This window comes from Giraffa tippelskirchi, chromosome 6 (genome assembly GCF_054371585.1).
Source record: "Giraffa tippelskirchi isolate mGirTip1 chromosome 6, T2T-mGirTip1v1.2.pri, whole genome shotgun sequence".
Classification (NCBI taxonomy): Eukaryota; Metazoa; Chordata; class Mammalia; order Artiodactyla; family Giraffidae; genus Giraffa; species Giraffa tippelskirchi.
This window is the reverse complement of record NC_137280.1, coordinates 164,238,752-164,251,730: the sequence shown is the minus strand read 5'-3', so window position 1 is coordinate 164,251,730 and position 12,979 is coordinate 164,238,752. Positions and strand designations below refer to the sequence as shown.

General features: G+C 35.9%; 1 protein-coding gene across 7 annotated transcripts in view; it reads left to right on the top strand.

Annotated features, from left to right (window-relative positions):
* MCTP1 (multiple C2 and transmembrane domain containing 1) overlaps positions 1–12,979 on the top strand; it is a 544,348-nt gene that overhangs the window by 452,773 nt on the left and 78,596 nt on the right. For all 7 annotated transcript variants that reach the window (XM_081498745.1, XM_081498744.1, XM_081498743.1 and 4 more), the window contains one exon: positions 10,855–10,908. In XM_081498745.1, coding sequence (XP_081354871.1) covers positions 10,855–10,908 — 54 coding nt within the window. The remainder of the gene's footprint in view (positions 1–10,854; positions 10,909–12,979) is intronic.

The window sequence follows — 12,979 nt, the reverse complement described above, 5'->3', positions numbered from 1 at the left end:
GAAAAAAAAGACCTGGTCCTTGCCCAGTTTGTGGTCTAGTGAGGGAAACAAACAACTAAATGGAATACGTGGCTATGATAGGTGCGGTGATGGAGGTCTGTATATGAAATGCAGACGCGTGCAGCCAAGAGACATTTAGATTATCCCAGGTGTGTGTGCACGTCCTGCGTAGATAAAGAAAAGGTCTACCCATTTGTGGCCACAGCTCTTATTCCACCTATAGTCTGTCCCTTTTACTCAGTGGCTTCATGTTTGCCTTTAATTCTTCAGTTTACCATCCATCTTTTTTACTCTATTCTCAAACTGCAGCTCACCTTCAAATTGGAAAGGTAAAGCGGTAGAATGGAAGAAAGTGAGGGTTACCTGTCCGTGACATGTCAGTTCACATAGCGAGAAATGTGAAGGAAAACGGTTCTATTCTTAAAAATCAATTTACTAGAGAGTCTCCTCTCTAGACGACAGAGTTCTTTTGTTTTAATTCTGTTAGGACTCAAGAGAGAGACTTAGAATTTAAAGTTCGTGGTAGCTGCCTTGGAGGACGCTTGCAGTCACTCTCATACTGTAGCCCCCCTCTTTCCTGAATTGATCCCACCTTGCTCCGACTCCCCAGAGATGCATATAAGAATGTAACAAGATAAAAAGATACTACTCTTTATTCCTATCAAGGATCTCTGCCCTGAAACCCAGCTCTTTTCCACCAAATGAATTGTCTCGGTGACCCTGAAGGAAACCTGAAGGTCCTGCTCTCATAAATGGCTGGATTTCTGTTATTTGAAGCCCAGTTGACTCCTGGATTCCCAGGAACTCATTAGAAAATCAACTTCCTAAAGTCTCCTCAAAGGCTCCTATGGATCCAAAGAATTACCATCTAAATGGTTTTCCAAAGTGTCCAGCCCAAGCATCTACCCCTTTCTCAACTAGATGGTTTTATTATTTCTGTTCCCTTTCTAAAAGGTTTGCCCCTGCAGTTTGTGTCATTTCTGTAATTGAAGAATGGGACTTAGGAGAGGACGAGAAAGAACATCCACAGTTTGAGTGTCACTTCTCAGGATGGATGTGTTCTTCCCACCTATTTCTAGTGATATCCTGTGGGTTCTTTCTAAATGATTCTATACACTTGTCTTTGTAGGTAGCCAAAACTCCTTGACACATTATGGTGAGGGAGATAGGATATAGGGTTCACAGAAGCACCTTCTGGCTGACTCATAACCCCATGATTATTTGTATCATGCCCTGTGGGGTGGGGTGGTGTTGGCAGAAGGTTTCATGTGATATTTGCAGAGAATAATTGTCCCTAGTTCAGAAAGGTGACAAGAAATGACAAGTTTGTTAAATTAACAAACTAAAAGTAGACACCAATGACATGTCTTTATCTGCTTGTGGCAAGTGTTTATAACTCAGAACTATTATTAGGAGCCCAATAACCCTGAGAGTTTTGTGTTCATTATATTTTAGTATTGCATGAGATAAGCTTATTAAGAGCATGCAATTTTAAAACCTTTATGTTCATAGAACTGGGATAACACCTGTAGGTAACCAAACTAAAATAGGCCTTCAAGGGCATTTTCTGTCATTTTGTTATTGAATTTATTTCATCGTACAAGAAAAAGAAAATAGCCATGATACCATATCACTTATTTTTAAAAAATAACGATATTCTGGCAGCATGCTTAAATGAAAGACAGTTCACCTAAACATGGTTTCCAGATATGTTACACTCCCATGGGCAACAGCAGAAACATCTTAAAATAGAATGTTGCCGCTACCCCTGTACAGTTGGTAGAGTTTAAGGGTCCAAACTTTGAAATTATGAAGACAGGATATTACATTTCAGACCTTCCATCTGTTAGCTGTATGAATTTATTCATTTCCCTATGTCTCACTTTCCTCACCAGTGAAATGGGAATAATACTTACCTTTGTTGAGATCTTGTGAGAATTAAAGAGACAGTCCACTGTAGCTCAATAAATGATAGACACCTGACCATATCTAAAATAGCACAAGCCAGTGAGGGTATAAAAGTGAGTAACCTAAAGGAGGGCTTCCTGGGTGGCTCAATGTCAAAGAACCCACCCGCCAATGTGGGAGATGCAGATTCAGTCTCTACGTCAGGAAGATCCCCTGGAGAAGGAAAGGGCAACCCACTCTGATATTCTTGCCTGGAAAATCCCATGCACAGAGGAGCCTGGTGGGCTACAGTTTACAGAGTTGCAAAGAGTTGGACACGACTGAGCAACTGACCATAAAACATAGTGGAGGTAACCACATTTCTTGAAGAGTACCCTAGTAAGACCTATTGAAGAGCATGGTTTTCCATGGCCGTTAGTCCTTCCTGATTTTGAACTTGTAGACAAAGATAGTGACATTGCCCCAGAAAGATTCATTTATAATCCCCCTGCTACATATGCAAGTCCCACGAAAATAAAAACTGTATTTTTATCAACAAAAAAAGCTAATGAGGAAATATAAATGATCTTCTATAGATAAAAATTTCTTCAAAACTGAATTTTACAAAAATACCAAAAATGCATGCCATTTTACAGATCAATCCCATTGATATTTGAAAGGAACATTTTCCTTGATTATTGTAATCCAAATCTCCCCCACACACAGTGCATAAAGACAAAGGCTAGCTGCACTGTGAGCAAAGAACAGGGCATTTCCCTGAAACCCTCATTGAGTCCAAAAGCAAAACATTCTTTCCTAACAGCCTCGCTCTGGATGTCGACTAAGAGAAGGAGAAAGGTAAACCTACTAGCGTACTAGGCCTGGGCACAGGGACTAATTTTAATAAATCAGAATAGAACATGAAAATGTCAGCTTAATCAAGCATTTAAATTTTATTAATCAAGCCTAATTTTTATGAGTGCAAATAATCACTGAAGCTGGACAAATTTGTTCTCGATTGCATCAGAAACATAATTTTAATATTTAATGGACTGATGAATTTAAATGGAGAATTATCTTTATGAAACATGCTCTTCATAATTTGCCATTAAATGAGAAATAAAAAAAAATCAACATAAATCTTACATAAAGGTTATTTAACTAAATGTTGGTACTATAAATATTATAAATACATTAGGCACTAATTTAGCAATCACACAGTACACTACATAAAGGCGAGATGATAAGTGGACCAGGCAAGGTTTTCCTAGAATATAGAGCTCTTGTGTTATATTGTGGGAAGCTCATGATAAAACGGTTACGGAGGTTTTGTGTGAGGTTTCACGAACATTCTTTTCATTCAGGCTTTTGTGCTACAAATCACCATTCACCACAGATATTCTTTCCAGTTCCAATGCAGGTCTAAGCCCACATGGGCTGTCTTTTGTGAAGTGATTATTCTCTACAAAAAGATAAAAAAATATTTTATCATTATTATTCGTAGAAAAGAGATACAAGGAAAACACTGAAGTTTTCTGACTGATTTTTTTGACATTCAAAATATGCTCCATTTTGAAAGTTAGACTTTCTGACATAATGTCCTCAGGCCTCAAAATATTCTAGGCACAAAGGGGAAGAAAAAAAAACAGAAAAAGAAAAATCAAATTAGCATCAGAATATTTTTCTCTTCAAATGTCCACCTATTCTCACCTCTTCTACTACTCCCAATTATATTGCTTAAAATAGGCAGAAGCAGTGAATTTTTTTTAAGTTGATCAAACCTAACAGAGCAGTATGGTTCAAAAGTTTGCTCGTATTAATCTCCAAGATAAATTTTTTTTGTTTTGTTTTCAAATTCTCTTCTTTAAAGGTACCTAATCTTCCCAAAGTGTAGCATTCCCTTTATATCTGCTAAACTATACACTTACCTGTAAAGCACCTCTTGCCTATTGCATCTCGAATGCTCCCGCACATATCTGAAAAGATTGGACGTCACAGCAGCTCCATCTTTCTGCTTTGCAGAAAATGTTTTAAATAGATTATGTGGTCTCTTTATTAGGCACATTTAAAAATTCCTAAGGTTGTTTCTAAAATCTGAAAAATGTAAAATTGTGCCTTTTTTGGTTACAAATCTGTGTTTCTGGAAGGGAAATTTGGTTTTATAGAGAGAGGCTAAAGCACATAATTTTCTTTGTGATTTGCAATCCATTTATTATTAATAAACAAAAATATTTTGCCTTCAAAATATTAAATTTTCATAAAATAGATTAGTAATATGACTAGCTAGCTTTTCATTTCATTTGAAAAAACACGTTAAACAATTCAAGTTCGTAGTTTTTTTTGTATAATTTTTAACCTGAAAAATTTTGCTTCAGGAAAGCATTAGTTTTTAAAAAGCACATTGCAGGTTAATAGTTGACCTATTTTTCCCTACTCAATCAAATTAATATGCAATATCCTAAAGATGCTAAGATTAGAATTTTTCCTGCAAGCAAAAATACATTACATTGTGAAGCCTTTAGATGGAGACATAGTTCAAATAAACACTAGAAATCTGTTCACAGTGCTTTGTGTAAGCATAAGAATGAACATTTAAGAATACCGAGAAGGAAATATGAAAAGAAGTTCATTTAAGATGCTTATACTGATTATAGAATTTATACTGTATTTAGCATTTCTGAATGGAAGGGTTTTTCTGCATATTAAGCTGACACTTAAAAACTAAAAGGTTACACACTCTCGGCCAGTAAAGTAAACTTACTGTCCTTGCACCCTACAGCAGAGCATATTATACTGCAAATAAGAATGCTGTTGTTGATGATGCAGAATACAGGCTGTATGTAATCAGTGGCATGCATCAAAAGTCATCTGATAGCCACATTAAAGCCACATTTCCTATTAAGAATCAGACTAAATTACAGCATGGCACTTCCCAGAATGAGCCAAGGAAATGCATTCTGCAAGAAGAAATAATTGTATTTGAGTGTCTCTGTAAAAATCAAGAAGTCTTTTAGCAGTGAGTAATAATGCTTTTCTTTTTAGTCTGCCTTCTTTTGTATTGCAATATATTCAGCTTCACTGGCAAGCCTATCACACTAATTATTATTACATCTAGTGGTTCAGTTATCTTGATGACTACTGTAGCTGAAATACTCCAAGGTCAAATCCTTAATAGCGTGAATCAAACTAAGCAGCCATCACACATGCAGTTGCTTTTGAGATAGGCTAGATGAAACATTATATTCTAGAACTGTTTATGGGTTGTATTATTCCTTCAAATGTGGAGTAAATTATACGTATAGTTTAATTGCACCATTCATTTTGCAAAAGTTCCTTCTCAGAAATCTTGAGAGGTACAGGTGTCTTGTGGTGAAAATGACAGCGCAAGCACACCTGTAATGATCTTATTGCCCAAGAACGTCTTCAGCCCAGCCTCCGGTGCTTTTAAGTGATCTGAAATAATCTGAGTGGTTATATGCATCTTCTCAATTCATAGACTTTCAATAATTTCATGTGATATTTGCACATGTAATACATCCATTGGCGCACAAATGCATGTTCTGCTTGGTTTATGTACCTGTGAAATGATGTAAATGAACTCTAGACCATGTTGAAGCAAACTGCTCTACCCAAATTCCTCCGTATCTCTAGGGTGGAAATAAGCATTTAGTTTGTAATGTACCCAGATATAAGCATCTGTACACATTTGGATGTTCTATGACTATGAAATTAAATAGGAAATGTCTTTCTTTTGTGACAACTTCTTTTAATTTTTTAACATTGCAGTTGCACATCTGGACAGCAGTGATTTCTTCTTTAATTTAAATGTGTTGCTTTTTTATAGACCGTTTAGAGTAAGGCAATTTGAATTGTGCAACTCTTCATTCTGAACATAGCAAAACACCCATTTAATTCAAGGATTATTTCTGAGGGAAAAAGTAAACATACAAAAGAAACCGGTTTGTGTCAGCTTTGGCTTTCCAGGGTTTTTGGCTTTGTGGTACTCAATACTTATCTTATGAAGGTAATATAACCAAGATTTGTTGTTGTTGTTGTTTAAAGAGATATGAATCAGTGGCAGACTTTAGCCTAGACAAAATTATAGTACAAAGTGTTTTAAGAATTATTGGTGGAAATTTTATCCCCCTCTTTTTAAAATCATTTTAGCTTTATACCATGCACCCTGAATTAGTATTAAAAAGCAGTACTTAGGATCTACTGTCTTGTGATGATGTTAATAATGAAGTTTACCTGAATCTACTTTCCCTCATCCTTCCACTGTTTTGTTCTCTTTTTTTTTTTTTTTTCCTGCTGGTTCCCTCCCTTATACATCTTTGTCTAATGGAATAATTCTAAACATGTTATCATACCTTTATTCAGATTACCAGCATCATTTTTAACATCTTCAGCCAAATAAAATTTTATTTCCTTGCAAATCATAAAGCATTTAGTTGTGTCAAATTATCATTAAAAGTCATAATATTAATAGAGCATCTATACAACTGTATCAAATATATAGGTTCCACAGATGCAGTGTTGCTCCATTTTGAAAATGGATTTTTTACAATAAACAGCCACATATTATGTGTTATATGTTAATGACAAACATTCAGCACATATGGACTATGAAAGAAGAAATATTATGCTTTTAAAAATAGTGTGATCTGCTTATCCTTTGGCTGTCAGGTAGCTAGAATGCTGCATTTGTGCCTGTCTACATGTGTTTTTTAAAATGTCATCTTTATTAGTATTACATTCAAGGAATAGTACCAAGAATCAGTTTCTTTCAAGACCTTCCTCCACTGTGTGGCATATAAGTCTGTGACGAGCGACATTACAGAAGGTCATGTCACTTTTAACTGCTTGCATTACATCTTTCTGATTTCCCTAGTGCCCTTCCTTTGTTTGATTAATACTACGTGCTTTCAAGCAAGGTATCAGAAAGCATAATTTGGAAAAAAAAGAAGTCTAGAGCCAATCTGAGATAGCCTCCCTCAAGAAAAGAGGGAAAAAACCCAACTTTGCAAAACTGTGTCTTTTCTAACACATGCATTTTTTGTCATTCTTCATTTTTTTGGTCAAGGAAATCCTACAGATGTGTTGCTATTAAATGATTGCTGACAACTCTTTGGGCAACTGGACTTTGTATACATGAAAACAAAACTGTGTAGTCCTTATTTGGTTTTATTTGAAGAGGAAAGAACTGGAATTTAAGACCTGAACTTCTTTATTTTATTTGTTTTCCTTAGTTAAGTGTTAAACTCCAGCCCTCTCTTTCTGAATAGTAGGTGTTACTTGAGTTCTCTGGGAAAGTTTGCAATTTTGTGCAATCATTGAATGCACTTCAGTGATATACACGGTTTGTTTTTTAAAACCTCAGTTTGCAGTTTCTGTATTCATTGCATTTGGTCAGCGCTCTTGTCTTAGAGCACAGCCTAGCTTCTGAGATACTTGCCGTCAAAGTCATCCATTTCGTTGGACTGTTAAAGCCTGAAAATTAGTTGTGAAACCGTTATCGTTTGAATTGGGAATCTTTATCCACAGCTCTACCTGTGCCCCTTTATGTATTTCTTAGTGTCAGTGAAACATGAATCAGAATTGTATGTGTCATTCAGAACCCTGAATATTTTGTCCAGGAAAATAAATACATCATTTAATTGCCAAAAATTAATGTTTAAATATTATTAAATGGATGTCTTTTTTATTTTCATTAGTCATACACATTTTTTAAGTACTTTCGTACAGGTATTGTGCTGAGCACTTTAAATATTAACACGTTATCTCATTGGATACCTAATGAACACTGTGGGGTAGGTGCTATGATCGTCTCCATTTTCCAAGGCACCTTAAGTAAGCATCATCTGAGCAAAATGTAGCAGTGGGATACATTCTGAAGCTGCTTAAAGGCATCCCTAGGAACCATCTGTATTATACATCCTCACTTGTAGATGTTTATGTTGTAACATTAAAAAATCACTGGAGGAGGGGAAAAACCCTCACTTGGGGGCTGCAACACAACACAACGGCCTCTCTTGAACACAGCACTTTGCTGCCAAATGTAAAAGCAAATGGTTGTGTTGGGTGGTTCTGGCCGCACATTTGTGGAGCAATTGTGCGTAGCCAATTACCCACTTGTGCAGGGTGGGAACTGTTTGGGTTTTGCAAATGAAGAGTCTGATTCTGTAGACCTCTTTTGAGGTGTTCTTGAACATAAGATCTGCAGCTGACTTGTGCAATGTGTAAATTAAGTTCTTGGTTTGTTTCCTGGTTCAATAATATTTTTAATTTTGGAAAATTAACTTGAAGATATTGGAGAACTCCAAATCTTAAAATAATAGTTAAATATCCATGCTGTCTCTTGCCAGGCAAATCTTTGAAAACACTTTGAATATTTGCTTTTATTAATTTGCATCATTGATTAGATGTCTTTGCAGGTGAGCTAGTTGACTTCTGTGAAACTAATGATAGGCCTTCAACCAGTTGTTCAAAGATTTGAAGCATAGATTATGTATTTCTCTGTTCAGTCTATCAGCAAATACTTCTTGAACACTTATTAGGAACTGCTAGGCACAATCCAACACCATTTTGCCTTCCTTGCATCCGTAGTGTGATATCATAATTACTGAAGAAGAGAGACATATAATACAGTCTTAACAATAACCATCTAAAATGTTGTTTGATTTTTTATGTACACAAATAAAAGTATATTAATTTCATATTTCATATATGACTATATGGGTAATTATAGGGAAAAATTACTTAATCTGATATATATCAAATAATCATATTGTATAACTCAATATATATAGTTTTTTTAAAAATAGGTAATGACCAACCTTTAAAAATTAATATAAATCTAAAATGTGAAGCATCATTTTATTAGAGTTACAAAATTATAATCATTAAAAAGATCATGTGAGAGTTAGGTCAGTCCTTCTCTTGTTTTCCTTTTCCTCCCCCACCCTTTTTTTTTTGTTTGTTTAATTTTTTTGCTTTTTGAACTGGGCAGAGTTTAAGAGCTGGTTCTGCTATCCCACAACCTGGGTTTGAGTTCTAGTTTAGCTACTTGGTGTTTGGTGGATTCTTTTGATGCAACATAATGTACTGAAATACCGTGACTGCTTTTCCTGTATCAGCCTCCCTCACAAAGGGCCCAGTTTGGAATAGCCTGGCATACAGCACCTCAGTTACACATTGTCACTGTTGTTGCCTATGTGTGTACGATATTCATGCTTCAAATTTTCAGGAAATTAAAAGGAAACGTGAAAGGCTATCTGATAGCCCCCATTTATATTCTATTGGATTATAAGCCTCTTGAGGGCTGAAATGAAGTACCTGTGTTATCTACTTTGTATTTCCACAATCACTGGTACCATATGCCTTGGATAACGGCATTTGTAATAAATGCTTATGGAATGACGGAGTATAGTTAGAATGTCAAGAGTCCTTCATTCTTGCTGAGGTTGAATTGCTTTAGATGTTCCCAAAATAAGTGTAAACTCTCACCCGATACTGGAAACAGCACATTGTGTTACTCTGGTTCTTTTGAAATGCTGAATGTCCAAATGAAAGGCCAGTTAATAGAAAATTTAAAGTATGACAGTAAATTAGGAACAATTTCCCTGTTTGTCAAATGCTTTTCGTTATATTTTAGTTCATGAGAACTAGAAGTTTGTGTTTGGGCTCTTCTTTTAAATCAGTGTATGCTTTTAAAATATTTGAGAAAAATTATTAGAATAACTAAGGGTCCTGATATGTTACTTCAGTAACATATAACATATGTAACTCTCTGTTTAGCAAGTCTTCATTATAGAAATTTTCATTCATAGCATATTCATTTATCTATTATAAAGCCACATGAAAGAAGAGTTAGCTACCTCTGTCTTCTAAAGTTGTGAGCTTTGGAGAAAGGTTTAAAAATATTTGATGACCATGATTTTATTGAATTTATTCAGAGATAAAGATACTGGATAAAAATATAAAAGCACCACAAGAATTAAAAGTTATATTAAATGACATAAATGCAATCATAAGTTGGCACATAGCTGAACAATAACTCCCCTCAAAGTTGTAAAATTTTTGGTTTCCATGAAGTGTGTGTATATAAAAACATAATAAAACACCTGAAATGGAGTGAAGTCTCATTTGTAACGCCTGCAGTTATATATTGATCCAGGCAAGGGGAAATTATTTGGCAAATCCAAAATGACTATTTCATTCTGCTGAAGTAGATAAACCAGGAGCCATTAAAAAATATATGTATGCATATCTGTCCTTATGGGCTATATATACGTGTTAATACACACTTGATTACTGAATGAATTTCTCATTTTCTTTCAATAGTAATGTCCATTCTCATAACATGATCCATGTGTAAAATTGCAGAGAATAAACATTAGAGTTTCAGGTAATCCACAAAAGGAACAGGTAATTCAGAGATAGTCAAGAGTTGACATTTACACATCAGAATTCAAATTGGAGCCATGAAAGATATTGTTCGTTTTATGCCATCGATCAGTAGCATGAATCAATGAACTGACAATTTTTTATCTTAGGGTTGGTGACAAGTAAATTAGAAATAGCAGAGCTATATTCTGCTTAGTTATCTAGCTCCAAATTTAAAGTGCCTAATTAATATAGACAGTGGAGTAGGTGAAAAAAAAAGAAATCTGCTGATTTAAAGCATCCTTCAAATTAGTATAGGTTTACCTTATGCATAGTTCCAATTCTTTAAATCGTCACAGAACATTTCACACAAATAGGGTTCCCCTGACCGGGGACTCAGGTCCCTGGTGTTCATCAATTAAATGCACAGAATTTCCTAATCCCTGCCTCTAGATCAAATATTCCCTCTCAGTGCCTCTGTTTCAAATGTTAATAAAGTTTTCATTTCCAAAAGGTTCAAAATGACAGAACAAAACCGTCTCTCTTAAAAAGCACAAAAACGACTACTGTTTCTGTCTGCAGGTAGTGGAGGACATGCTAGAGGACGAGGAAGAAGAAGATGACAAAGATGACAAGGTAATTATCTTTCCCAGCACTTGGGTACCTGGGGATGGGGAACTGTAGACATGACACTGTTTTCACAGACAGTTAAAAAAGGAGTTGAAGTGTTTTGAGTCCAGAAAATTGGACAGTGCTGTTTATCATCCTAACAATGCCACTGCATGTTGCAAAGAGGCAGAGAGGGCTATAAATCGTCTTCGCTTTTGTCCAGAGCTGGGTCAAATATTTTTCTGCCAGGAACAAAAAAATAATAATAATAATAATAATTCAGCTTGTCTGGAACTTGATAGCTCTCACGAAGATAACGGCAGTGACAACTGTTTTTGAAGGGCAAAAATTTGTCCTATCTCGAGTATTACAAATCAGACTACACTTTGGGGGAAGAGAGAAGTGAAAAAATAGCAGCCTGTGTGCGTTAAACATGGATATCATCATCTGTAATTTTCCAAGAATTGCTCAGCAAAAGAACACATGTGTACATAGGGCTCTGGAGGGCATTTAAATAATCCCGGTGCTCACTGCCCTGGTCTAGACTTGGAAACAGCCCTATGGATCCTTGGTCTGGAAAGTCTGTGCAGAGAGGCTGTATGTTGATTGCTGGTTGGCTTGAGGATGGTGACCACAGTAAATAACAACTGGTTTCTGGGACAGCTTGAATTGGTTGTCCCCTGGGGAGAGGGGACAAGTAGAGGGAGAAACCAGAATGACCTTGCCCCGCTGCCACAGTACCTGGAGTCAGGAGGACAGCTTTCTCTGTCAAGGAGACTATTGATGATGGTTTATAGCATCATCTTTGGGCATTTCTGCATCTAAAACCTAAAAAGTCTTAGGGTGAGACTGGGAGGAGGGGTGAGAATGAGCATTCATTTTGACCACATTGTTCAGCATATAAAGCCTGATTTTTGACCTACACTGAATCTATCTGACTTCTGTTCTAGTAAAGCAGTGGAATTTTTTGAGGGAAGGAGAAAAACAGTGTATCTTAATTTATGCCCTTGACCTTTGATTCCAGTAGAGATGTACACATATATCCCAGTGTAAGAATTTGTGTGCTGGAAGCAAGCATTGGAAATGTCAAAAAAAACCAAAAAAAAATTCACAGTGATTAGTTAACTTTCTGAATGATTTTGTTCCTAAGTAATATTCAGTGCTAGAAGGAAAATAGAAACAGACACACATCCACAAGCACACATATCTACCTTCTTTCTCCAAATACATTCTTTCTCCCTTCTACTGCTATTTCAAGCATTTTAAAATTGATAGAGCTTTTATGTAAAATGTTTCTTCTGGATATCATTTAGTCATTAGCAACATCATCAAGCATTAACAAAAATCTCCTTTCTGCAAAAACACATACATGCTTGTTTCTAATGTTGAATAACATGAGCATACACTCCTGGCAATAAATGATATGATTTATTGTTAAGGTCAGTTGTGGAGCGGTAGAGAGCTTGTATTTTAACTCAGCACGCCAGCTCCGAATCATCATTCCTCTGCTGATAAACACTGAGCTGCCATCCATTTATGGCCATTTTCCCTTGCTTGTTGCTGCTTTATTATTAAAGCACCGTAAAGATCCATCCTGGCAGCAAGTGTCTCCCAAGAAATGTTCATAAATGGAAACCCTTAGTGAAGTCTGGTACTTCAATGCCCCTGCTTAAAGTCGACCTATATTTTTTTAGCCACTTTGTTGATATCCTATACACTAATCTCCCTTTGTGGTCATTTTTTTAATAAAGAAGATGTTTATGGAAAACCAGTAGCGTACCTGGTTAACCAGCTTACCAAAACATAGATGTCAAGTAGAAGGTGCCATGAGGAAGACAACTCAAATCTCTGAAGTGGCATCTATTGTTATGCGGTGTTTGATTGTCTGGAATTGACACCTTGGTTCTAACGCTTTTTCAGATCTGGTTTACTAAAGTTGACTGAAAGTGAGTGCTTAAATAACTGTGTGAATTCGCCTCTATTCTGCATACGGTGCCAAAAAACAGTGGTGTTTTCCATATGAAAGGATTGTGAGCTGATTTTCATAAATCCATCCCTTTATTTGAGTGATATATACGAGGGTTTTGCTTTTATTCAC